At 42.4% G+C, this 26,765-nt stretch overlaps 10 protein-coding genes across 10 annotated transcripts; 1 reads left to right on the plus strand and 9 right to left on the minus strand.

The window, feature by feature from the left end:
• Nucleotides 1-272: 272 nt before the first annotated feature.
• On the minus strand, nt 273-1,576 carry Bfra_005458 (putative gtr1 g domain containing protein; the record flags this gene model as incomplete). Its single annotated transcript, XM_037335842.1, has 3 exons — nt 273-1,125; nt 1,174-1,275; nt 1,332-1,576. The coding sequence occupies 3 exons, from the start codon at nt 1,574-1,576 to the stop codon at nt 273-275; spliced, it is 1,200 nt and encodes a 399-aa protein (XP_037192937.1).
• Nucleotides 1,577-4,469: 2,893 nt separating this feature from the next.
• On the minus strand, nt 4,470-5,605 carry Bfra_005459 (putative mif domain containing protein; the record flags this gene model as incomplete). Its single annotated transcript, XM_037335843.1, has 2 exons — nt 4,470-5,084; nt 5,165-5,605. 2 exons carry the CDS (start codon nt 5,603-5,605, stop codon nt 4,470-4,472), a joined length of 1,056 nt encoding a protein of 351 aa, XP_037192938.1.
• A 2,340-nt stretch (nt 5,606-7,945) lies between these two features.
• On the minus strand, nt 7,946-9,671 carry Bfra_005460 (uncharacterized protein; the record flags this gene model as incomplete). Its single annotated transcript, XM_037335844.1, has 3 exons — nt 7,946-8,843; nt 8,966-9,423; nt 9,621-9,671. 3 exons carry the CDS (start codon nt 9,669-9,671, stop codon nt 7,946-7,948), a joined length of 1,407 nt encoding a protein of 468 aa, XP_037192939.1.
• A 2,738-nt stretch (nt 9,672-12,409) lies between these two features.
• On the minus strand, nt 12,410-12,659 carry Bfra_005461 (uncharacterized protein; the record flags this gene model as incomplete). Its single annotated transcript, XM_037335845.1, is given in 2 exon segments — nt 12,410-12,582; nt 12,593-12,659. 2 exon segments carry the CDS (start codon nt 12,657-12,659, stop codon nt 12,410-12,412), a joined length of 240 nt encoding a protein of 79 aa, XP_037192940.1.
• A 29-nt stretch (nt 12,660-12,688) lies between these two features.
• Bfra_005462 (uncharacterized protein) lies at nt 12,689-12,901 on the minus strand (the record flags this gene model as incomplete). Its single annotated transcript, XM_037335846.1, is given in 2 exon segments — nt 12,689-12,817; nt 12,830-12,901. 2 exon segments carry the CDS (start codon nt 12,899-12,901, stop codon nt 12,689-12,691), a joined length of 201 nt encoding a protein of 66 aa, XP_037192941.1.
• Nucleotides 12,902-12,942: 41 nt separating this feature from the next.
• Bfra_005463 (uncharacterized protein) lies at nt 12,943-13,365 on the minus strand (the record flags this gene model as incomplete). Its single annotated transcript, XM_037335847.1, is given in 3 exon segments — nt 12,943-13,108; nt 13,127-13,208; nt 13,341-13,365. 3 exon segments carry the CDS (start codon nt 13,363-13,365, stop codon nt 12,943-12,945), a joined length of 273 nt encoding a protein of 90 aa, XP_037192942.1.
• A 2,972-nt stretch (nt 13,366-16,337) lies between these two features.
• Bfra_005464 (uncharacterized protein) lies at nt 16,338-16,923 on the minus strand (the record flags this gene model as incomplete). The annotated part of the gene is made up of 2 exons (XM_037335848.1): nt 16,338-16,595; nt 16,822-16,923. 2 exons carry the CDS (start codon nt 16,921-16,923, stop codon nt 16,338-16,340), a joined length of 360 nt encoding a protein of 119 aa, XP_037192943.1.
• Nucleotides 16,924-17,278: 355 nt separating this feature from the next.
• On the minus strand, nt 17,279-18,300 carry Bfra_005465 (putative sterigmatocystin biosynthesis peroxidase stcc protein; the record flags this gene model as incomplete). Its single annotated transcript, XM_037335849.1, has 4 exons — nt 17,279-17,469; nt 17,528-17,847; nt 17,921-18,116; nt 18,177-18,300. 4 exons carry the CDS (start codon nt 18,298-18,300, stop codon nt 17,279-17,281), a joined length of 831 nt encoding a protein of 276 aa, XP_037192944.1.
• Nucleotides 18,301-20,676: 2,376 nt separating this feature from the next.
• Nucleotides 20,677-21,422, plus strand: Bfra_005466 (uncharacterized protein; the record flags this gene model as incomplete). The annotated part of the gene is made up of 2 exons (XM_037335850.1): nt 20,677-21,021; nt 21,081-21,422. The coding sequence occupies 2 exons, from the start codon at nt 20,677-20,679 to the stop codon at nt 21,420-21,422; spliced, it is 687 nt and encodes a 228-aa protein (XP_037192945.1).
• A 1,028-nt stretch (nt 21,423-22,450) lies between these two features.
• On the minus strand, nt 22,451-24,700 carry Bfra_005467 (uncharacterized protein; the record flags this gene model as incomplete). Its single annotated transcript, XM_037335851.1, has 1 exon — nt 22,451-24,700. The coding sequence occupies one exon, from the start codon at nt 24,698-24,700 to the stop codon at nt 22,451-22,453; it is 2,250 nt and encodes a 749-aa protein (XP_037192946.1).
• Nucleotides 24,701-26,765: the final 2,065 nt, after the last annotated feature.

Consider the following 26,765-nt stretch of genomic DNA (forward strand, 5'->3'; position numbering starts at 1 on the left):
TTGCTATCCTCTATAAAATTCTCCCCTACCCTTCAGAATTTCCCCCTACCCCCTCTCTATCTCTCCCCTATCCTCACCCCCATCTTCTTCCTTCTTCACACAGTGACAAAATATTCCTCTCTGAGCGGAAAATGCAAAGTGCTCGAATCTCACTCTCACTCTCACTCTCAACCCAACATTCCACAAATTTTTACTCCCCCTCCCCTTCCCCCTACAAACTTCCCCCTAACCCAAAACCCTAAACCACACCCTCTCTCCCTCCACCCAGTCCCTCACTTCTTCTGCCTCGTAATCTCAAAAACCTTCGTCAATCCATCCACCACCGTCTCCACATTCATCGTAACCAACGGCATCTTCTCATAACTACCCTCCTTCATAATTGCCACCAATGCCAGATACTTGTTGACCTCTCTCAACATAATTGGTCTCTTATCCGCCGTAAGTACAATCACACTTTCCGCATCCTTACATGCTATTTGATCTTCCAACTTCTTATTCCATGGTGGTCCTTCTAATTTCGAGATATATTCCGGTGATCGTTGATATCCATATATTTCGGATACGTCGACGATAACATCAATATAATCGCTACAGATTTCGTAAGAAGGCATATCGACCGGAGAAGAATCGGTTGCGATATATATCTTGGAGAGAACATCGAAAAGGTATGCTTTTTCGAAACGACAATTGCGACAGAGATCATTGAGAAGAGCTTCGAGAGTAGCAAGATGAGGAATCAATTTTTGAATGACTTTACTAAAGGCTTCAAAGATAGAATGGTTGTAGATAGATGTGAGGTGAAAATTGACAGGTGCATTTTCCATTCCTTGATCCGAGAGTTCATCTTGAATCCGTTGCATGATGTCGCGTTGAATATCGAGCATGTAATCATCTGATAAACCATCAACTTTGTGAATGAACACTTCAATGTTAATGTTTGGGAATGATTGATGAAGGTTGTAAATGGTACTGTTGAGACGAGCAATGGCTTCCAAGTAATCATCTTGAGCATCGATAACCCAAATTAAAGCACCAATTTCACCAAAGATAGCATCAACATCGAATTGAGCATCTTGGAAATCGATTTGACCGGGGAAATCCCAAACCTGGAAATCCATAAAGGAACTTGGGCATGTTAGTAGGTACCATCATAACAGAAAGTCTTCAACTTACTGCATGGAATCTTTTTGAATCCTCGCGGTAGATTCGAGAAAGAGAGTTTCATTTGGAGGCATCTTATGAAATACCACGCTCGATATCGAAGACTTTCCAGATCTGTAGAAAATTAGTGTACAATTCCTTCAACTCTGATATCTCAGATTACAACTGACCTTCTTTGACCCATCAATAATAATCTAGGTTTGCCTTTTGCGGCAACACCAGGTGCTGGATCAACTACCTTGGTAGCATCTTTCTTTTGGAGAGCGGCACGATTCTGTTCATGAAGAAATTCAAGATTTAGTGATGCTGGACTAATATGTCGAACGGGACCCATTCTAGGAGGACCATTATAGGTTTGATTCTCCTTGGTACGTCTACGCCCTATTTGTAAAACAGAAGTAGGAGAAGGAGACATTTGACTAATATTAAAAAGAAACAATAAAACAAATATCGTACAAGTAATAAGTGCAACTTTGCGAATGAGTAATACAGGAATAAGTGATTAGGTGATAGAAAAGATGTGACAGCATGAAGTCGTAAAAAGATGATGTGATATCGGCTGAATGAAATCCCAATGTTTGCTTCTTGTATGTGGTGAGATGTTGTTTGCCGAGAAAGATCAATATTCAAGAAACATTAAAACACAACAATCCAAACCCCAACTCCTGATAGAATCCCACCAGCCTTGCCAAAGTACAAATTACAAACTCCAAGCCAACTTCCACCGTTTGTTTGTCCAACCTCAAAGACTGGCACTCATACAAAAGTCTCGGATAAGTACCAAGTTGTACTCGGTCTTCCAAATTCGAGATTGTGTAGAGGAATCTAGAAACGGGTATGCACCGAATTCTAACACGAGAATGACTCTTGTTGAATCCTTTGAGTGACACTGGTCAAAGGAATATGAATCTTGAATTATGTATCCTTCACTCCAAAGTATGTAGGTATGAAAAGGATGATCGAATAAGGCAATAAGAGAAGCCAACAATGATGAATATCAACTCCTTTGATATCATTGAAACTTCAGCTTTGTTTATGTATGTAAATAATACGTACCACCACACCACCAGATTGGCAAAAGAAGAAGAAGAAGAAGAAGAAGAAGAAAACATTACACATTACAAGAAAAAGAGAAAATGCAAAGGGGTACCTAGTGGAGCCAACACTCGTCACATTTTCAATCCAAGGTCGAAAAGCAGAGACAAAAAATCGTGGCCTGAGTGAGAGAAAATCAAATATTGGTACCACTCATGATAAGAACCACATCCCCGGGAAGCGCAAAGAATGCCAACAACCAATGTTCAATTTGAAGAGAGAGGGGAGAGGTAAAAAGGAACGAGAGAGAATGTAAAGTGGAAATCGTGCGGAGAAAGAAATACGATAAAATAAAATAAATAAATAAAATAAAATTCTTCTTCATACCTCCATGATAGATGAGATCTATTGGTATTCCTGGTGGTGTATTTATGTATGTATATGTGTGTGTGTGTGTGTGTGTGTTTGTCCTTGCTGGAGTGTTAGGTGGGTGGGTGGTGTGTATGTATGTATGTATGTATGTGTGTGTGTATGGGTGGAGAGGAATCAAAAAGTTTAAAAGATCCCTTGCTGAATTGAATGAATTGAATGAATAGATTGAGATACTTTCCGAGGCTGATATCTGAGGGTTGAAACTACAAAATCTCCAATCAGTAAGCTGCATCTTGACATCTTGACATCTTGATATCCTGACATCATTGCATCTTTCTAGATCCTCTATTATCTTGCAAGACCATGTTGAATGATTCAAACCCAAGATGTGCTGTCACATCAATCGAGCCGTGTCAATATCTCAGAGACGTTATGCCAGGTGGTGGCTGGTGGTTTCCCAGGGGGGCTGAACAAATCACTCACTAAATATTTCTTTTGTTTCAGGCTCTTCCTCTTTTCCTTATGTTGAGACTCGAAAATTACTGCATCTCCTCATGAAACCAACGGCATTGATGTATTTGACTCTTTCGTATCTCAATCGAAGTGCTTATTGTCGTGGGTTGATAAAGACGTCGTTGAAGAATTTTTGATGATGATTGGGAAGATGGAGGTTGGTTGGTGGTCTATGCATCAAGTGGTGAGTAGATAAAAAAGGTGAAGAAGTCACAACACAAGTAATCCAACCGAGGAAAGAAAGTGAATGTGTATTGAGTACTTGATATCATCCCGTCTATCATCATTGAAATGTCTACCGACCTACTGACCGACCTACCTACCTAGACAACATCTCAAAAGATATCTCTCTGACACTCACTCTCACGTCCATCCATAATCAAAGTCATCATACCTTCCTAGTATCTCCAAGATATACTCTCACCCAAAAAACCACAGCAAAAGCCACACCCAGCCACAGCCATCCACTATCACTATCACAAACATAACCATTAATTATATAATCATTGGTTACTCTCTATCCAATTCAATCCACTCCAATCCATTCCAGTACCTCCCACCCGTAGGGACGTAACATGAGACCTTACCACACTATACTATAGAATAGAAAGTATAGAATAGAAAGTATAGAATAGGAAGTATAGAATAGGAAATATAGAATAGAAAGTATAGAATAAAAGACATAGAATAGAACATATAAAATGGGATGGGTTATTATAGTATAATATAATCTAAAATCCCTACCATGGACTTGATACCTAGGTACATATATACATGCATACATACATACATACATACATACACACAAAGATTTACCACGAGGTCAAAATCAATCCGCATATTCTTCCCCCTCATATTCATGTCTCACACGACGAGCATCCACTACAGTAATTCATTCCAATATGCTCATCATTCAAGTGAAACCTTGATTGTATTAATATTCTGCCTCCAAGTCAAGCCTAATAGCAAAAACCAAGAGCAGATCAACTTTTATATCCTAATATTAACATTATTCGTTCCGTTCCATACCCCCACCCCATGAATCCCTCTTGTAATTTATGTCCATAGTCAGCATGAGAGAAGCCCCTAGTAATATATCCATAGAGACCACCTTGCCATTCTTGTAATATGACGCCGTATCCAACCAGTGAAGCAATAACCCTTTCACAAAGTATTCTCCTATCCCATTGATCGTATCGATCTTTTCCATCCATGCATGTATTGCAGGTATCACATTCCCTGTAAACTCCGTCGCTACACAGATAACCATAATGCAAGCACTTTTATACTTTTGTGGGTCGCTAGACCACCTCTTCCCCCATTAACTTAAAATTCCCTTAAAGATGTTTCATCTGAACCACCTTCTCACGTATACCAGCTCACTATCTTCAAGACTTGGACTTGCTTCCAAAAACTGCAGCCATAAAACTTTTTCTTCTCCCCAACTTCCGCACGTTCAACGACTTGCTATCCAATGCATTATCATTAGTTGGCATAGACGGTAATGGTGGTGTTGCCCTCGAACTGACGGATGGGGTATATTCTTCATGGGTTTGTAAATGCCTGGATTTTTGACTCTTGGAGGACTTTGCAGCTTGTCTCTTACTCTTGACACTTCCCGACGAATGTAAGTTGCGGAATCCCGAGGCCTCACTTGCAACTTCTCGTTCCAGTTCTTCTATCTCACCAGCAACAGTCTTCCCCTTTGTTGCGAAATTCTCCTCGGCCAATGGCACAAATTTAATAATACCACGCTCTGGCTCAACATATAATTCAGTTGTGGCCATATAATTTTGGAGTAACGATGCATTTCTCTTGTTCGTTGTTGGCTGCATTTGTGATGGAAGCCCAGTTATCGTCATAATATATGCAGGTTCGAAAGTTCCAGCTACGATGAAGCATGCCGAGTGCTTGAGAGTGACGAAAATGGAGGATTCGGGACGCTGATAGCGAGTCGAGAGAAGATTAGAGAGACTTGTGAGAAGGGTATGTTCTTCACGCATCTATTGTACAAAGTCTTAGCAGCTGATTTGGAATAGGCGGAGATGTAAGTTAGACGAGAGGAAAAGAGGAAAAAGCTTACAATAACATTTGTTACCAGTTCACAGAGAACCATGCTATCCCTGCTCACTCTTTCTCTCGCACTGCCCGCCGATTCTCGATATGCAAACGCATCACCATAATACTGACTTCTCTTCATTGCCAACTGCCTTTGCTCTGGTGATTTTGACACACTCGATTTCTGCATATCGCCAGGAGTACCGCGTGAAATATCTCTAGTAATTCGTTGACCTTCAAGAATGATTGGGGAGGCCGATGAGGATGGCGGACTAAGATCCATCATGTCACTATCGGCTGGTGAAGGTGGTAATTGAACGGGTAACTCAACGATCGATTGTACACACCGTGAATTACCGTTGTTATCCAACACAAAGCCCTTTTGAGAATAGATGTCAACTATCCCTTTCGAAGGTGGTTCGTATTTGTTGGATATTCGCTCGTAACTTGCCGCTGTTATTGACATTGCAATGGAAAGCTCCAAAGGTGGATTTTCGAATTAGGGAAGTATTGAAAATGCGTGAGCCCAAGCAAGACGAAGGAATGCAGGGATTTAAAAGTAGATGTCTGATGTGAATGTTGGATATTGTGATGTGCGCAGTTATAAGACAAATTGAAGTATTGAAAACCCGAGCCACGAGATGATAGACCCAGAAGGTATGTAGAGGTAGGCACCAGTCATAGAATGATTCCTCGGGTTTTCCGAAGTCGTCCGTCCTTCAAGAAGAATGCATGCGATAAGAAGCGATAAGGCTGAATACCTCGTATTTGGGATGAATGATGAGCCAAAAATGCAAGTCTGACGTGTAGTGATGATCAAAAAAGTAATGTCAAACAGATGGATGTTGTTTTTGTCAGAGAAGAGTGAGATAGAAGGGTAGCAAAGATCAATAAATGAACATTTCTCCACGTAAGATATGGAAGAGGGAGCGAAACGAGGTAGAGTAGCGAGGGTAGCAGACTAAAATAGGTCAATAGTTTTTGGCAGGTGCGGGCGGTCCTGAGCGGGCGAGAGAGGCGAGGTAGGTACTAGAGACGATCCAGACTCTTTTATGGAATATCGTGCAGGCTACAGCCAAAAGTTTAATTCTGTACGGAGTCTGTACGGAGTCTGTACAAAGTGCTCAGCAATGATACGTACAAGATCTACAATCCCGGTTAGATGGGGAAGCACTCGACCAGAGAGGTATGGCTTCTTGTCAAAAACCATGTCAAATTTGTCGATCTAAATCCTTCGACGGAGCGAGCCTTCTCGAAGTTGGGATTTAATTGATATTCTCTACATTTGATTGGTCCAGCTCCCTGCTCAAAGGCGAGGAATAGCTCAATCGGGTCTTAATCATCAAGCCTTGATACTATAAGAAGCTTGGGAAACCTGACTTGAAATTCTTCAATTCGCACAGATCAGATTAAGGTTGGAGCTTGATCCTTCTCTGCGATAGACTTCTGATCCGCGATACCGACATACCTCACTTGGGACCTAGTAGCCATTGGCACGTACATAAGTAATCTGGCGAACGGGTATCTCTTCAACCAAATCTCCAGAGAGACCCTCAAACCTTCAGATTGCGTCTGTAAGATACCATTTGTCTTTGCCACGATGGTGAAGAGATCCCTGCGTATACGAATAGAGATGACGAAAGAAAGTATCTGTGGTTTAGGAGGTTCCAAATGATTCAAGTGTTGTGTACCTAGGTAGGCTGGTAGGTCCGCATCATTTGCACTCGTCGATTAGGTAATCCTATTCGGTGTATCGTCCCGTTGGTACATTATCCATATAACCATCCGTTCATCCCAGGATTAAAGTAAAGTAAGCAAAAACATCCATACCTACTCGTGCTGCTACCACCCATTCTCAAACAGCACATTATGATCATCATTAGTATAAACTTTCCTTCCCAACCTATCTCCTACATTTCCCATCAAAATCAAACATAATTCCTTCTTTCCATCTATCCATCCCGTCCTGCCGTAACAACCTACCCTGTCCCTTTCCGTGAAACGTCTCCTTCCCATCGCAAATCCCACCTACCACATTCAACCACTATATCTAGTATCCCGTATATTATCGGTCCCTTACAGCATCGGATACAAGAATGTATTTTTACATTGTTATAAGTTAATATTATTACTCCGCTTGCTGCGCTTATGAGGCCAAGCCGAATGACAGAAAACTGGAATCAGGACTCGTCCATCTACATGCATATACAACACATATTCCGTACGACGAATGATTATCAGATCAGCAACAGAAAGCTGGCCATTCGCGCAATCGCCATAGAAAGAAGAGGAAACCCCCCTAGGACAGAGATCAATTCCAGGGCCTCACTTGCAGGAAATTACAGAGTCAGAAGTCGTGAAATGTTACGTGCATGAATGGTGACAAGTAGGCTCTGGGGCGGTGGCAGTGAGGAGTGACAATGAGTACGAGATTTAAAGTGATTTTTGAGCTGGGTGTGACAACGGACATTTCGTTCCTAAGGTTGTGTGATGGTGTGGGTGTGTGGGTGTGTGGGGGATTTACGTTGTGCTGGTTTTCATTTGTTAGGTACTCAAAGTGAAATGCTAAAAATTGGTAGTGAGGCAAATACATATGTATTCGAGATATAGGAGGATCAACCGAATACAAAAATGTTTCTAGAGGGTAAGGTAATTTTTCATTGCTTACAACTACAACTACACCAGCACATTGATCAAATTTCTACTACAAAAGATACCCACACATTTCGTGTTATACACGTCGTATCTAGTTTTACCAAGAGACGACCCACCGTATAGCCAAGACCTCAACACTATCAACCTCAAATCAAATACCTTGCTTAATCTTCTGTCGTACGATCTCATCTCTCTCCCATATTATCACTGTGGCTGCTCCAATTGGACCAGCTATCAATGTCCAGACACCAATTTTAACCAATAATTTTCTCCTCAAGGCCCCGACTGGATTCCCCTTCCCTGCGAGCATCTGTCGGATCTGATTTGAAGGAAGACTCGTGTCAGGATCTGCGATGGAATTTTCGATCGTAGCATTGCGATATAATAAAATAGCCCATAACAAGAGGGCTGTTGAGCCAGTTGCCAAATCCCATTGAAGAAATGTGTGAGCACCATTTGCTAAATCCGAGACCCGATAAGAAAGTGGAAAGGGAAAGTAGGGAACATAGATATCGAAGAAATTTAGGCTAGCATAAGGAGAAAGCTTGGGTAGAATATCTGTAATGATTGAGGCGGGGACAAGAGCAATGAGGAGAATTGGAAGATGCGTCAATACACATAAGGTAAGGGTGAAGCGGTAGACATGCTTTGCGCTGCTAAGGTATAATGCTCCTTGTGGTGCTGGTGGTTGTTTGGAATCTTTGGAAGAGAGCTTCGGTCCAATGAATTGAAAGAATGAACGAAGTGTCCATTGGATGATGACTGTCCAGAGTGGAAAGGGTTGCCACAAAGCAATGAGTTTTTGATGGGTTTGTCCTGAAACCTGAGATGGGGCATCAAGGCCCATAAGGATAGATGGAACAATGTATGCTAGGGTGACTGAGAGTGGTAGAATCTTTAGATCCAGGGACGAGATGAGTAGAACGCTATTCGAATGCGTCCCTGGAAATGGTTTTGCGATTGGCGACGTTAAGAGGTGGATGAAAAGGTAGAGTGGTACCGTAACTGCATAGGTAATGTTTTGAAAGATTAATCCAACTGTTCCGATGCTGTGTAAGGTCAGTAATCTTCCTTGAAATATACATCATCTGATTCGCCACGATGAATGTATCAAATAGAATCACAGAAATCAGGAATAGATAGCCCTGTGTTCACGTCAAGGATCACCTACAAACTAACAGCCCTTCCCTTATTCCCAATTCTCAAACTTTCCATCACCAACAACGTCCACGCTGCTCCGAATTGTCCCAGTCCATAAAAACTATTCAACCATAATGCAGCATTCCTACTATCAACAACCGGGGCAAAGAAAGTCACGAGAACAGTCAATTGCCTATCGAGAGCTCTGATCCCCGTATAATCTTTCAATAACAAATATTTCGCATTGGGGAAAACGGCGGAAGGTGTTTTTTGTCTAACAAGACTGGTGATGTGTTCGAATGTCCCATTTCTGCCTCCAATGACCAAGGTTCCGAAGAAGCCGATGAGAGATAGAATAGGGAGGGCGAAGAGTGTTATGGTACGAAGTTGGAGGTGGTACCATTTGCTAGGGTTGTGGCCGGTTAGGTGAGTTGGTGAGCGAGGGGATGTAGGTGGAGAGGCACCCGATGCGCGTGGAGATACGATGGACTGTGAATCTTGTAAGCTAAGATTCTTGAATTTCATACTCATGCATACCATAGTGTTCAGATCATCAAGCAATCGACAAATGAGAGAGAAATGATACAAATACTTCGTGATAGCAATAAAACTCAAATGTCGACAGAAAAATAGAAGACAGCTGGCCAAATAAAAACATACCAAAGAAAATAAAAGAAATCCCTTACCTTTCCATCATTATCAATCTCTTTTTCTTTTTTCGAGTCAGACGAATCCATATTTACATATCTTATGAGTTTAAGGCATGCTGAACAGAGAGTGATTCGTGATGTCTTATAAGGTAGACTAATGTGGATCCGAGGCACCTGACTTGCGCTTTGCAGGGATCGGGGGAAGGGATTTGATGTCTATGTCAACGACATCGTAAATCTTCGACGGCTTGTCGTACTTCAGTCTCTTGTCCAAGCTTTGGGGATTCTCCAATTTTGTGTAGATTTTGGTCACTGATACTCAATTCGTATAAATCTACCGTGGGCAATGAGAATCTAACACGTGGTGAAGTCCTATTGCACCAGTCGGTAGGTGAGGGTTCATATGTAAATCTGTTCACCCACCTTTGGAGATCTCTCACATATCTTATATCTTCACTTGATACATATTACAGCCCCTTTTATTTTCTCACTTCGAGCTCACCAGTCCCGAGTTTGTAGCATAATGCACGATGTTCTTAATCACATGTCTGGGACGAGTGAGGAGTCTTGATGGTGGAAAATAGGCTAGTGTTCGTGAATGTTGACTCTTGTGATTTCCTCTTGTTCTGTATATCTATCATTTTGGAGGGGTGGTCGGATATTCCTGGGCTTAGTAGGCCTTACTTTCCTCCTTCAGTCGCATTGAGAATCTTTCGGGGGAGGCTGGTTTCATTTACCCAACGCGTGTTATTCACATTTGGTGGCTTTGCACTCAGAACGACGATCCATATAAAGTCCATTCATAAAATTAGTCTATAGAACATAATGAAGATTGCGGATTATAAGCCTGTGGCCTGAACATCGCCGTCGATTCAAGATGATATAGTGCTGATCTGGGGCATTATAAACACCATAAATAGGGTGTGCATCGTGTGAATTTTGTGTGCATCAAGCTGGCTTCAGTAAATGCCTGGGAGATACTTTCTCGACGAATTTCTGCCCATATTTAAGATGACACTGTCATAGACACAGCATCCATCGAAGGTGAAGGAGTCATAAGCTTTGAAAATGATTCAACTCCCATCACCGCACATTCAGACTTATTACAACATTCACAGTCCCGCCAATATCACTCCTTCTGAATCGAAATGCTTATAGGCATTACATGGGTAATTCTCTAACTGGACACTGGGTGAGCAAGTACTTCCAAATAGAGGCAGGCCTTAGAGTCCCATCGTAGAAGATATTGGGGAGTGTCCGTCACAATATCTTAATTGTCGAATTAGTAATATTGCATGATCTTTGTGTTAAGCAGAGTGGCCTGTGTCTGCGGGTGAAACCCAAGTATAAAATGCATTTGGTTCTTGCCGTTGGTATGATAGGTGAGAGGGTAAGTGCTCAAATAAACTTGCAACATGCGCTCTCACCTTATCCTCCTCCCATCATTCGTGTACCAACCAGACCAACGAAAAAAAGTTTTCCGCCGCATAATTTACTTACTTTTACTATGGTTCCCTGAAGATCTGAAGAAGAAAAAGAGACAAAAAGTTATCAAGAAACATCTTGTGGGGACCCCAGCTACGATGACTGGTCCTTTGCGGCCACTGAGCGGATCTATTGTCGCGGACCGACTTAAGATACCACTCGACCACCCAAATTTGTTGTTTCTTGATGTATAGGTTGGCGAGATGAGGATATTTATAGACGAGTTGGAATGTGCTGGTTGATCAGTAGTACATAAGTCGGGGATATCGACATGAGATTTCAGAGGTGCAAAAATTCGAAGAATAGTTGACCATTAAGTCCGCGGCTTGAGAGTATTTTTATTTTATTTCTTGTGTTACTGTTGAGTGCTGGGCGGAAGGGAAAATGAGTGCTGTGGTTCTTTCGGAGGAGGGTATTTGCAGAACTTTTACACCGCTCTTGTCGCTGGCCATTATCGCGAGAGATTTCAAGATTTCAAGATTCCTCCTTTGCGCTCACAACTCTATTGGCTCCTTCAACTTGCTTACGTCAAATTCGAGAATGGGTTCAAATTTTGAGATGTGCAACAAAACTCTGCTACAAAGTATCAGGTCACGAGCTAAAGTGAATAGGTAGAGTAGAATGATCCAGAATATCTACCCCTCAAAGTTCAAATTTGCACTGCCCTTTTGAATTTTTCTGCTTGTCTTTATTCACCTTCCATTACTTCTTCCACTTCTCTCTTCCTATTGCAGCAAACCAACAACAACGACAACTTAACGAACCTCCCAAACCAGGAATGCCTACGGAGACCTGAGCGTCCCGAGGTCCATTTCACGCAGAAATCAGTATCTGATTTGGAAGACCATACTTGAAGTGAATAGCATACCATGACCAGGCACTTATAACTTCCTGAAACGACATGTTATCTAATGAAAATACTATCACCGAGGCTCAGAGCAAAATCAAGATTCACTTATTACAGATGCGGTGGAGTACCATCTGCTGCGCCTCAAAATTTGTTTATTTAATACCCCAAGATCTCCCTTCTACTTTGCTTTCTCGACCTTCAACTTCAGCTTGCAGGTCTATCTTGTAACTTCAAGTCGCAAGTTGACCTTCATCAATATTCGTGGTGCACCAGCAAAGATGCAATCACTTCGTACGATCAACGTTTTGATATGGTATGTTCGACTTCTATCTCCATCCTTTCTGTCTTTGATCAACAATATATGCCTTCCCCATCCTGCCTTCCATCAGTTATTCTGGTTGACAAAAACGTTCGATCTTACTTTTCAACTATTGCTCTATACTGACTCGACAACAGTGCATGGCAGACCTTCCTACTTAGGACCGTAAACTCACGCGGAGATTATGTCCATGTCTTCTGTTGAATGGCATGATGCTGCCACCGAGGCAACGAGAGTCAATAGCTGTGTCTCCCATCTGAGCACGACATCTTTAACTGCGAGATTCAAGCTGGTATTATACTCCTCACTCGCTGACATGGCTTCACACAATTGAGTCTTGTCGTCTCCAGCTACCTGTCTTTCTATCTACCAATATGGCACGTGTGGTCTTTGTCGGGCTCTCGTCTTTTCTGTTAGACATTGATTTATCTGCCTTCGGGATTTCCCATGTCACCTTCTAATATCAATTGAATAGCAGTGTTCTGCATCGCCGTAAGTTTTCACTTTCATTCTATCCTTTATTGAAAAGTTTATACGACTAATCACACAATAGGTAGATGATCCGCAGAGTTCTAAACTCTACAACCATACCATGAGCTTGGTTAAACCACAAACCAAAACGCTCGACAATCTCGACTGCACGGTTTCAAGAGTTTCCCCCATATCGTTTGATAGTCTCGGTCTTTGTCCGGAATGACAGAAAACTACCACCGACAAAGCTCAGTGCTAAAAGCAAGGCAATCTCGAGCAACAATCTGTGCTATCTCCTGCACACCACGACTGGGACCTTTAGTCCGCTCAAATATGTGAAGTTTTCGAGCCTCACCTCCGATAATTGGGTTTCTTCTCACCGAGTTGCTCACCCGACGGCTGTATACCTAAGCATACTCTCTCAAATCAGTTACAAAGACCTCTGGAGTGAGTTTCTTGCCCGAGCGCTGTATACTCAGGTATGTTCCGTCAACCCTTTCTGGGGAATCTCTTGATTGAGTTTCCCCTCGATGTTCAGATCACTCTGTGGTGCGTTAGCACTGCAAAAAAAAACCTTTTTCACTTCCAGGTTGCGTGCCTGGAAGATTATAAACAACGCATTGACACATACCGAAAACTCTTAGCTCTGTAGTCATCGACACGGGAAATACTGAGTACCAAATTCCCTCGTGTTTTCGAATATCTTAAGATCCTTGGAAGGTCACGATTCAGGATGTCTGCCATCAATATTTACCAGACTCTGAATATCCGTCTGGTAGGACGTTAATCTCCAAACGATAAGTTTCGCATATTGTGATTACACAATACAGTACCTGCAGGACATAAACTCGACAATTTTTATTGGCAACCTATTAGCTGCTGTTGATCTATTCCACCTACCAAAAATACTCGCGAATAGAGTCGCTTCATCTTCTTTTTCAAACCTATACTTCCTCTGGAGTGTGGGTTTACTTGGTCTTGTGACCCAAGTCCAGTCAAATTTTCTATGCAGATACTTCTTTCCAGCTTATGGCTCATTCAGTTCAGCATGATAGCCTATTTTTTGTTTCCTAACAAGCGGTACTGAGACAACTCCATGGTTTTTGACTACGTGTTGTACACCCAAAACATCACGAAAGGAATTCATCACAAGCACACTGCTTCTTCAGCTTTGACACCAACTTCTCACTTGTTTTATTCAGAGCCCACGTCGTGAAGGGCGTATGAAAATAGAAGCGCATTATGTCTCCTAGACTTGATGCTAGCTTCTCTCTTATAACCCCCGAAGCACGATGGTATAAAAGGCTTGAATTCCTTGATCTACTCTTTTGACTACTCACGAATAACTTCAAGAGTCACCAGTAGTGTAAGTACATCTATTCGAGTTCTATGGAACATAAATCCTAATGTTAGAATAGGAAAAAGATACATTGATTTGGATCATCCAAGAGAAGACTCCAAATTACTACTTCAATAGCTTTTCCTCTCAGAGTCTGATAAGACTTTGAGTTTCACCTGTTTCCGACAAAGAGTGGACCTCTTTTCAGGAAGATCGTCCTGAGCATGACATTAAAATCTTTACTTCCTCGCCCACATTCAAAAGGTCTAGACGCATTGATTAGGATATTTCGACAGAGAATTAACAAATTTCCGTATTCTGAAATAGGCTTTTACTGGCGGAGCTCGCAGTTCCGCTATCATTTCAAAACTTCCAACGCAACTGTTCTGAGCACGACTTTAAAAGGCTCATTCCTCGTCTGTACGCAGAAGACGAGACGCATTGATTTAGGTATCTCGACAACAATCTGTACTCAAGTCACTACTCTGGTAGCTTCTTTCGCATAGTCTGAGTATGACTTTAACTTCTTGAACAAGGCTGTTTCGTACAGGCATGAGTTTAAACTGGAATCTCGACATCTTTTCTCAAGTCTTCAATACAACATGAACATCTTCTCGCGGCCTGGGTATTGGATAGGCAATAGTCCAATAGTCCGTGTTCGATGAGAGTGGTAACTCGCGTCGTAATACACCAATCACATACCTTATTTTTTCCTCAGAAAAGTCAGACGCATTCGCACGGATACCCTTCCAATTACCATATACATACTACTAATTTACCTGGCAACTCAATTCGGACTTCGTTCGACCAGCAGAAGTAGCTTCTTTTCTCCCGTACTCTAGTCATGACTTCGTCCACCAAGAGTACTTCACTTCGGCGTTTGCTGGTCTAAATATGACGTTAAAATCGGTCTCCATCGATTTGGATAGCTTCTCAAGTTCCCATATCAAATCAATACTTCAATACAGCCATCTAAATATCTCAAAAATAGGTTCGACTTCACTGACGGATCATTATTAATTTTTCAAATGTCCGGTACGACATAAACTACCAATCAATAAGGCATATCTCCCTCTCGGCATTACGCTAAAAAAGGATATCGAAGATCCTCTTCAAAGTCCATTTGAGTTTGTACTTCTTTACTCACGGCCTGGGTATTGGATAATCAAAATGTCCAGTATTGCAAGCCTCATCGAGCGCAGTAGCCTTCGACGTCTCTTCAAAGTCCTTGGCAAGACGTTAAAAGGCCATAGTTCCCTGCGGGACGACTGCGGGACGAATTGATTTCGATGAACTTTTCTAAGTTCAAAGAAATCATTATCTATCTAGATAGCTTCTGATGTCAATATGAGCAACATTGAATTTACTGCCAAACGATGTACATCAATGCCCTGTTTTCAGGATCACATTTCAAACGAGAGTACATTACGACGTACTGCCCAAGCATGTACGGCAATGCTAGCTTTCATGATCATAATTTTAATAGGAGCACATTGCGACGTACTGCCATTTGATGTACCTTAATACCAACTCTTAGGAACCTTTGATTAGGAAGGGTTCCGTTCTGGTAGACTCCATTTCCTCGCTCCAGTCTAATTCAACTCAACCTCATTGGGATAGTTCCGATCAATCCTGCTACTTCATACTAGTGATGTTCGATTGGAACGGCGGAGATGATCTTTGAGAGGCGAGACGCATTGATTCAGATTCCCCTCTGTGGTCTGGATTACTACCTAATTTTGTAGTCAGACTTTTCTGGAATCTCTGTCTGGCTGTGACATTGACTACCATCTCTGATAAACTCTGAACAGCATTCAATAGAAGCAACCAATCCTTGTACGGGTAACAACGTATAGAATTGCCGACTTCAGGAGCCTTAGTTGGAAAGGTTCCGATTCTGAACGAAATACACAGAATATCGTCATCTATTGCGACCGCTCCCTTTTAGGGATCTCCTTTAGGTAGACAAGGTTCTGTTCTGATCATCTTCCCCGCTCTTGTCCAAGCTCATTTTCCTCACCCTCTACATTTCGAACCAGCCTCCACTGAATTCGATACATCAATCAATTCCTCTTTGTTGTATATCACAGATTCTGGAGAAAGAAAGCAAGGTGACAGGCGGGACGCATTGGTCTAGGTTCTTCTATGAGATCTGGACTACTACTTCTGTAGCTTTCTCTGATATTTTGGGTCTGGGTATGACATAAACTACTACAGGTTTTAGATTTCGTGGCGGGACAATCGTCTGCGTCACCCACTCAACTTTTGCGACATAGGTACATTATTCTCTCATGAGATAATGCCAGCTTTCAACAACAATCCATCCTCGACTTCTGTTTTCTTCTCACAAATGCGTTCATCAAAGCTCTGAAAAGAGCACGCGATTCCTCGTGTCTTTGACCATGGAGATGAACACATGGCTGGGTCTACTATAGGTGTCTTCATTTCGCGTAAACAATTATCTTCTAGGTTCGCTAATTGTTGTGTGGCGAAATGGAGTATTTCCCTACAGGGCACGAGATGTATTGGCACGAATTTTCCGGGCCACTATCTACTTTTGTAGGTAGTTTCTGATATTTCGTCGCGGATGGGATCGTTGTTGTTCTCCGATATTCCGATATGTAAAGTTGTCAAGTGTGTTTGGCTTGGCTTTAATCTTTGGGTCTGATGGGTACCAACCGGATCCTTCTTCGATATCCTCGCCAATTCGGATGGGCAGGGTTTCGAAAATAGCTGTCTCGAAGGATAGGTAGTCAATCAAATTAGGTGTTACGATGAAAGGATAGAGATTCTTTCCAGCATAGTGGGCCAGTTTACTTGGTAATCTAGCGTGGACACGAAGCTCGTAGGGATCGCTTTCAGGTGAATGGGCCATCAGATACAATTCCAATAGTCAAATATGAAAACTTGACTCGTTATCTCAATCTTTTGCACACGTGATTATCGATACAGTCTCTCTGTCATCTACTTCTTACTACAGGTTTGAGTTTCCACACGTAAATTAATTGTGTCCAAATGCTTGCATCAATTGGGGTATGAGAAAACGAATTTATCCATGGATGCTCGAAATTTCGAGCCCAGGAACTGTTTCATTCATAAAGATAACATCTATATACAAAAATGAATCCAATATATACCCTACACACCAAGCAAAGTTCATTCAATTTAATCAAACATTTCCTCCCAAATCACCCTAGCTATGCTCCCCTCGCATTTCCTTCCAAACTTCTCTACATGGAGATACCCCAATGACCCATACGTTTAGCATGGGCACTTGTGGCCTGATCTTTCGGTGTAAGAACAATATCGCTCTGGACCGTAGTAAGGTTGCCAAGATACTGTGTCACATATGAGATATCCTCCAAAGAAACCTCCTCGACTGGTTTACTCCATCCCAATTCAGTGGGCAATCGTTCATTTTCTGCGAATCAAATTAGTCTCTATCTTCACAAAATAGAACAGAAAGAAATAGAACTCACCAATCCAACTCTCAACCAAAGTTCTATTCGCTGTGACTGCAAATTTATCACCAAAAGCGACAACTGGCGCTGCCATCTCTCCAAGACTGAATGCTTCCGTCGTGGTGCTGAATGTAAAGTTGGGGTTTGTGGAGCGAGAAACGATTTGTCGGAAGAGTTTACCGTCGACGAGATGCTGACCGGTGAGGACCTCAGAGGGCCAGTATACTTTTGTGGTGTCGAAGATGGTTTGGTTGAAGACGTGGTTGTTGCCAAAGTAGGCGTCGGAACGACTAATACTTCCGTCGTGTTCGAGGACATTGTGACGGTTCAGATCGTCGCTGATGGGTGTTAGTTGTTGGGCTTTAGATATGGAGGCGGGCGGTGAAAGGAATTAGGATTGAGAGTACTTACAGAGTGAAGGAGGTGGTATTGGGGTAAGCTGGGCTGACTGGTATGGCTTGCTGAAACATGATTGTTGCAAGCGATTTGTTAAAGTTGAGACCATCGTTGAGACCCTTGACAACGTTGTATTCCGTGAGATTCCTGCCATCGCGGGGGAGGAACCCGTGATTTGCTAATGTGTTCATCATGGGACATGGACCGCGGACTATGATATATCAGTATCTTGTAAAGAAGAAGAAGATGTCGTTTGATGAGTAAGACATACAGTCGGTATCTGTAGGTGCTATCCAAACACCTTCAGTGTCATTGACGGCATCATGTTGGTGATAGTGAGCTCTAGCAGTGACCAAGCCAAAGGCTAGAGTGGTGGGAAGAACGTTAAATCTCATATTGGCTTGAGGTAGTGATTGTGTATTTGAAAATGAAGTAATTTAATGTGAGTGAATTGTGAATATTGTTCCAGAGCAGCAGATCGAGGTATTTATCACATCAACAGCTTCTAGAACATCCCCCTTCTCAAGCAAGACTCCTTGTATCACAACACTTCAACTCCATCCTGTCATATTAGATGAACCTATCATAAGACGGTCCGAAGAAACGATTCGCACGAGGCAAGCAACATGGTAAGTTTTGCACTGCCTATGGTGATCACTGCCATCATCGTGGATCGAAAGACCCCGGATACCCACTACCAGATGAAGAGAGTTGCTGGGCCCCCTTCTCAGGCAATTTAGAAAATCAATGCCGGACATTATGCATATCTGAACGCCGTCAACGCTGGCTACCCGCAAGTAGAGCCGATACTGAAGTGTTTCTCGGACCTCGCATTCGTTATGACATACCAATTTAAGTCGTAGTCAAAGATATTAAGATGGTAGTTCCACAACCAATGTGAAACTCGAATATTCAATAGGGGTTAGTGTATATGCTGATCCTCACACTCGGAGAATATAAACTCGTCGCATTCCCCGTAATATCCATCCTCATGGGTCTTTTCTTGGACTCGCACTCGCGCAGCCAATTACGAACAATGTATTCGCATAACAATGATGATGGCTGGAAGAGCCAAGTGCAGTCTAAGGTGACACCTTCTCGATTAAAGTTTCTGGAAAAGCTCGAGATCCATAGTATAGTCTGTGGAATGTTCTTATTGCAGATCTGCTACATGTTACATGACATAGTTTCGCATTCGCACTCCCGGATTCGCATCAGGCATATATGTCAGGCTTGAAATTTTGCAAATGCTGGACTTCTGATTGGCTTGTAAAAGCATGAGATATGGCTCGGACAGCAGTGAAAATGATGGATCCTAGAAATGATGCCAGTGAAGGCGTTTGACTTTGATAAGAAGAAATGATAGCTGCGGGAGAAGACGAAACCTTCATCATTAATATTCCGTGTTGTTGGCAAGCCACATCTCTCACCATTCTTTTACCTCTAGATTCCATATTCGATCAATATTCACGAATAAGAACTTTGATGTCGCCCTTTTGGTCCCACAAACTGGACACACACTGAGTAGTACAAAAAACATCGCCGTCCCAGATCAAGTGCCCAGCACACTGCAAGCTGAAAACATACAGATTGTTATCAACAATTCAGACAGGAAAAGCCGGATTTTGATACGTTCTTCTCCAGCGTCTTCTGATTTTTCCACGAGGATATTAATTTCGGATAGATAAGTCACGTGCTGACTCACCAAACGCGCTTTCAAGATCTTGTTAACAAATAAATGCCGAATGCGACGTTTCACATCTATTCAGCTATCAAATGGATGTTACTAATTACTAGGTAACTGCGATGCTTGAATGTCATCGAAACGCGTTTCGTGAATACTTACTGCGCGTGAGGCAGAAGGAACTTTCGCTGTGGTCAAGTGTCGATATTAGACTCGCACTTTGCCTTCCTGTACATGTTGATATTCTCAGATTATCATATTATATCTAGAGAATTCTCCAAAATCAGCTGTACACACACTACTTGCCAGTACCTACAAAGACAAGAATCACGACCAGAAAAATGTTACATACACCGCCATACTTATCCTGCCACGAATCGCGATCTTTCTCAATATCGACTATCAATTACCAACCACAGCAATCTCACCCACACGAAACAGCAAGATAATAGACTTGCACCCTCAATTCCTCAATTCATCACCATCAACCCACCAAAAGCTCACTGCAACCCTCACATTGGCCTATTCTAACCCCCATAGCCGCCTACCCCTACATGCAAGCGCCCGTGCCTGTGCGCAGCCCAAAATAACCTTGAAAATCATGGACCGAGAGACATTCTGAACCAATCATTTACAAATCTCACAGGACGTCTATGATTTTGGAAATATGATTGGGACAGACTTCTAGGGATTTTACCGTCTGATTGGAAGATATGAATACAAACATGCCGAAGTGCACAAGCGGCATGCTATATCGCCCTATCATTTTTGAAGCACTGCGTTTGTAACTTCAGCGTTATTCTCATCAATTCTGTTGGTTGAAGACATCTTCAACTATTGAATGCTAAGTGATATAATTATCTGATAGCAAGGAAGTATATGTACCTATTGAAGTCCCCCATTTTATTCATTCCGTAGGGCCGTCATATCTGAGTCTATTTCGCGTTCTTATTCTTCAGCTTCCTGTGCTTATTGTGGGGTATTCTTACTGCATTTCTCATCTTACATTCGTTCTTTATCGCGATATTATCATATCAATTCCTTCTCTTTCTCTCTTCTCCATCATTCAATACCTCAAATAGCGAAAATGGCAGGTCCATCTCCATCCCCAGAACCAAAGCAACCCCTCACTGTCGTCACATCCTCCTTCCAAGAATTCACGCCCGAAACCTCCTCTTCTCGCCCTCGTGCAACGATGGCTCAACATGCCAATACAGTTTTCATAGCCATTAGCGCAATTCTTGGTCTTGCTATCATGGCTACATCAGCAAACGCACTTCAAGTTTTTCATTCCACTCATCTGGGCGCTGAATTTCGATTGCCAGTCTGGCCTCAAACTTTCGATTTGAAACCTACCATTGCCGGGGTCATTTGTGGAGTTATGATTCTCGTTATGAATTCTGTGGCCCTTGTGGGGCAATTTGTTCCTGCCGTATGTTCCTGCCGTGCCTCCCCGAGTTGTGTATTAAGAGCTAATCCTTTACCAAATAGTTGAAGCGAAACCCCCTGGCTCTTCCTACTCTCATCCCCCTGGCTATCGCCCTTCTTGCTGCAGTCGTCGCCTCAGCAATTTCTTTCAACGCTTTAACTTCCTCGACAACGTGGACTGTCCAAACGTGGAGTTGCCAATGGTCAAATATCAGTACATCCACCTCACCACATTGGGGAACCTTGTGTTCGGAAAGTAGAGCTGCGGGAATCATGAGTGTATGTGTGATTCCGTTTGAAGTATTAGCGGTAGCTTCGGTAATCGCTTCGGTGATGAAGGCAAAGAGAAACGTTCAGCCCGAAGGACAGTGGGAAAGGAAAGGTAGTGCAGGAGAGATGTCGTGAGCGGTTGGCACGAAGAAAGGTGTGGATGGATGAGAATACTTTGATAAGTAAGGTAGAGGTAGGGAGTCGAGTGATTGGTTCATATATTAGCGTGGGGCGGAGCGAACAAACAGATCTCTTTTATTGAGTATGGCTTTTTGGGCGGCTTTATGTTTGAATGATTCAATGTATTAAAATGACATCAGTATCAGTATCTACGGAAGAAATGTAGGATCGCGAGTCAACTTAAGGGAAACAGGGACTTGGTAATGAATTTTTTTGCTTCGATTTGCCCAATATTTTTCTTTCCTTGCCGGGAATTGCGTTATCTTTTTGATCATTAATGCAGCGAGTGCCTGTGAATATAAGAATCACTTAGCTTTGAGGAGAAGAAATTTCAGACTTCCCCGAGGAAGAACGTTTAATGCATTGCGTAAAGTTTCCTCGATTTTACCCGCGCTCTAAGTAGAGTGAAGTCCCGAAACGGCGGGCTCATACCTTGATCCACAGATGCCAGACCATTCATTCACAATCAAATGAAACTCTATAGATGACCGGAGATAGAGGATACAGAACATTGTCATTTTAATAAACTACACATGATATATACATATAATCCCCTGTCTATCCTGTCAGTGGTGGTAATTTTCCTATCCATACCTCTTTTTTCCACTCATAGATATGACCAAACGAGTGATGAGCCATATCTTAGAGTCTCTTGTGTTTCAAAAATTAATGATAGTTTTATGAAGTAAAGTTCATTGCAAATGATAAACGAGCGACAAGGTTATACTTCGAAAATATCTACAGATACAATCGAACGAATGGTAGGCCCATAGCCAAAAGAAAAATATATAAATGCAATCAAATGAACGAACGATATGCCTGTACCTCAACATCCCCCAATACCCTCTGGGTTCCGACTCTTCCAATTTGTCTACGTCACTCAATTATTAGATCTCGTCTTATCACTCAATTTGGACAATCCAGCCATTCTCAAAAATCTGCGCCATGATGAATGTCGACTAGTCATTGTTGCCTTGTCCCTATCAGGTTGTTGCCTCTCCCATTCCATCATCCATGAGTTCATCATTGTATGGTTCGAAACTCATCGATCGACGTTTTCTTCTGATGGCATTCGATCTGGAGACCCCACAAGAAGATTGCTGCTGGTCGCTCATACTGCTCTCTGAGGTGTTGGTGCTATCCGTGAGGCTTGGCGGATCGGAGTTGGATCTTTGACTGGCTTCCGAATCGTTCTCAAGGTCGCTTTCTATGATGATCTTCATTTTGGTGTTATATCGCTTCAAAGCGCTACGAATACGCTGGACTTCTGGATAGCAATCTTCATTAATGACGGCTATTGTTGAAATATAGTTCTCTAGGATGCAAAACTCTCGGAGTTCTCCTGGAGCTGGAACTACTGCCATGGAAGTCTCGCGATGGATTTGTTGGTCAATGCTCGTACCACTTTCCCAGTTCATGGTGGTGGCTCTTTGATGTTGGTTGACGTCCATGCCGCTTTCTGTGTCCCGAGGTTCTTCGGCAGAGGGCTCATGACTAGAATAGCGACGAAGAGGGGTTCCAAAATCGACGTCGTCTTGAATAGAGTTATCGGCTACTCCTGCGATTAGAGCTGGAGCTTTTTGCGATTGAATGACTCCGTTGTTGGGGCCAATGGAATTACTGGTGGTGATAGTTTCCAAAAACCCACTCGACGCAGAAGAGCCTTGCATGCCAACATCTGGCATTAGATGATGCGTTTCGTTTGGATTGACAACTTCGTCAATAGAATCAGTGAATTTATGGCGTAATCTCTCTACCCTGGGACGTCTTCTCAAGGTTGTGCCTTCAGGGCCTGAATAGATAGGTTCCTGTGTAGCTTGAAGCCTTTGCGCACTCTCTGGGGGAGCATTCTCGTCTCTTGTCTCATTTGAGGCTTCTTCTATGATTGGCTCAACAGATCTAACAGACTTGGATTTGGAGATGAAGCACGTTCGTACACAGTCGACTGGATTCGCCATTCGGATGACTTCAGCTTCGAGTTCTCTGATGCCACGTGCATCAGCGTTCAGAATCATCTCTTCGGAATTTTGTCCCGAGCTGCTGGTTCGCTTGATATTGTGCGCAGAGTCTCTTGTGCCGGATTTATTGGTCGTTCGATTGGTCTGGTTTTCGAGATCTTCGGTGCGATTTGTATGATCATTTACAACCTCTCTTTCAGCATTCTCCCCGAATTTATCTCTGGTGAATACGCCCAGCTCTGCTTCACTGTGTCTTAGGGACATTCTTGCTTCATTCTCTTTCCCAGATTGACTCCATCTTCTTAGAGGATTAAGCCTCTCTGCCAATGAAGAGAGCTTGTGGCGTATCGACTTCAATGTTGACAATTCCGGTTCCTCGGGAAGTTCCTTAACCATCTTGTGTATGATAGTGATATTTCTATCCACAGGTTCAATTTGAATGATCTTTGGGGGGGCCCTTTCCTCTGAGTACAACACTTCAGTGACAAAATCTGGATCAGGTCTAATGATGCCCGTATGCATCTCTTCCGGACCTTCACTAAGTCTCTCCGATTCTCTGGCATTGTTGCTTTTCATACCATTCAGATGGGAGGTGGCTGCTGGATCTCTGGAGTTGGACTCGGCCCTGAGAATATTGCCCGAGGCGCTTGACTTATGAAATTCCAACACCTCTGATTCATTAAACTTTCTATTTTTTCTTCTGCTGAAGCCCAGAAAGATTCGCTTACACAAAGATATACTTGGTCCATCGTAATCTTCATTCTCATCTCCATATTCGTGTTTATCTCCATTTTCGTGTTTATCTTCATCTCCATCTTCATCGTCAGTTTCGATATTATCGTTGTCGACGTCTTTTGTAGAGCAATGCTGATACCTCTGGAACGGGAATCTGCGGCCTTTCTTTTCCTTGATACCATTCTTCTTCTTGGTAAGTGGTCCGACCTTGACTCTGTTACCATGAGCATCGGTGGATGACTTAGTTTCCATCTCTTTTCCATTTCCATTTCCAGTTCCGCTCAACTGCTTTGGCGATTTGTCGACCTCGCTGCCGCTGGCATGGACTTGTCTATTGAATTTCGCAAACTCTTGAGTAGGGGTTTTGGCGAGATGGCCAGAAACAGCATTCTCTTCACTTTGCATTCCATTGGCTTCATTTTGCGAAAATTGAGGAAAGTTCTCAGGGGGAGGTGGCACAGTAATCGTCATCGAAGTTCGTTCGCTGGCGGGTTGGGTTCTTTTGTCGACCTCGTCTTGTGTTTTTTCTCTGTCGGCCATTTTGATGATCAAGAATAAATGGGTGGTTGGAGGTGCGAGTCGATTTGATATTTTAGATAGATATGGTGTGGTAATTGAGCAGATAGTTCGATGAAATTTAGATGTAGATTTTTTTTCGAGTCGATCAAAGGCTTGTAGGCGATCGTATATTCGTTTTTATGTAAAGCCCTTCGACGAGTTGAGTTGCCTAGTTGCACAACTCAAGATGAGAGACAGGAATGATGTGATTTATATATAAAAGAGAAAATGTGTCGAAATTGTAAATAATATGATGTTCGATGTAGATTCGAATCTTCAGATAGCTATAGATTTGAGACCTCAAGTCTTCGATATAGCAGATGGCTTTGTAGCTCAGTTTCTATGAACTGAGCTCCAACTAAAAGGGGAGAATAAAATTCGATAATCTGAGCTGGATGAGGATATGGGGCATGATGGGTAACGACTTAGATTCTGTGTTTTCTTTCTGGTGTGATTACATGCGTTGGTCGACGTTGAGGTGGATAAAAGCAGATTTTTTTTGGGGAGAGAGAGATGAAAAGTTTGAGAAGGTGGGAGAGTGGAAAACTAGGAATCTTAACACCTGGCCGTAGTTTGTAAAATTTAGCGCTTTTCCACCACTCTCTCAACCGTACTGATCGTCATAACAGTCAATCACTCGTGCAGTGATGTACACAGACTAAAACAACTTGAAACATTCTCAGGTTCCGGTTTCGAGAGGTGATTTCGTACAGAGTTTGCTCTTATTGGTCTACTTTTGAGCGTTATTGCTCCACATGAGCTTAAAATTCCCCCTAAACTTAACGGTCGCTAAAACTACCGAGTAGTGTCTTGGCAATTTGCGACGGCGAAGATAGTGATATAACTTCGAATGGAATTAGCTGTGATCTTGTTAATTCATTCCTATACTACACTCAACTGTTGCAATCATAAGATTAAAATGTCAATATAATTGAACCGAAATATTGTTTTCTCTATGATAAAGCATCACCGTTTCGTTTATTTCCCGGATTCTCATTGTTGAGGATAAATTTGGAAGGTGCGACTTTAGTGAATCAATATATAATGTACATTCTCAACACCAATGATTCTACACCCCTTCCACACCTACAACAAGAACCCCACCATGTACTCATACTCGAAAACTTGGCCCATGTCCGGCCTGTTGTAACTTCACTAGATTACACGTTATGATGCTGATGCAATAAAGCAACGACTAGAGGCCGCGATGCGTCATAAATTAATATTTTCATCACTTATGGCCGAATATTTCCTTGGTTCCATTATCTCATTGTCTTGGGATTTACGAAGTCATGTCGCAATACGCTTGATCTTTGCTCGAGTGGGGTATATTCGACATCTAGCTTGCACAAAATATCGTCAGATTTACACATTCTTGTATGCAACAGATACCATATGGTATGTTCTTGCGAGTACCTCTTTTGTCTATCAGGAACGTTAAAGGAATCGTTCTTGTAGGTGTGGAAGGGTGTAGAGTTATTAATCCTATGGATCTAGTTTATATATGTTGATTCATTCGCATCCTCCATGTTTATCCCTGACAACATTCTCAATACATGCACCCTACTCTCTGCACACTTATTCGTTCTCAATCTCCTACCTAAAACCTTCCCCACCATCCCTGCCATCCCCAGCCTCCCACTCCTCACCCGAACTTTACTTTCACGGCAGTTATATATTATTACAACTACCCAAATTACCTGCGTCATCTCAAAGATCCCCACTCACGCCTTACACCCTGTAAATCGATTCTACAACCACAATTTTAGCTCCTGATACTGAAGCGCAAATAGGTAGCACAAGAGGCACACAAAGTAGCCATTGATACCCTTCGAATCAGTTTCTAGCACATTACTCAAGACTTCTTGCATCCAAAATATACGGGTGTAGATAAACCTGCATTTCTTGAGGTTTTCTCCTCCTTCTGGCTTGACATAACACGAAGAAACAGACCCCAACCCATTTACTACCTAGCCACTTAAATTTTGAACCAAGCCATACTTAATAAACGTATCATGAATTATGTGTCATTGTGCATAACGGTTAG

Source organism: Botrytis fragariae, assembly GCF_013461495.1.
Source record: "Botrytis fragariae strain BVB16 chromosome Unknown tig00000054, whole genome shotgun sequence".
Classification (NCBI taxonomy): Eukaryota; Fungi; Ascomycota; class Leotiomycetes; order Helotiales; family Sclerotiniaceae; genus Botrytis; species Botrytis fragariae.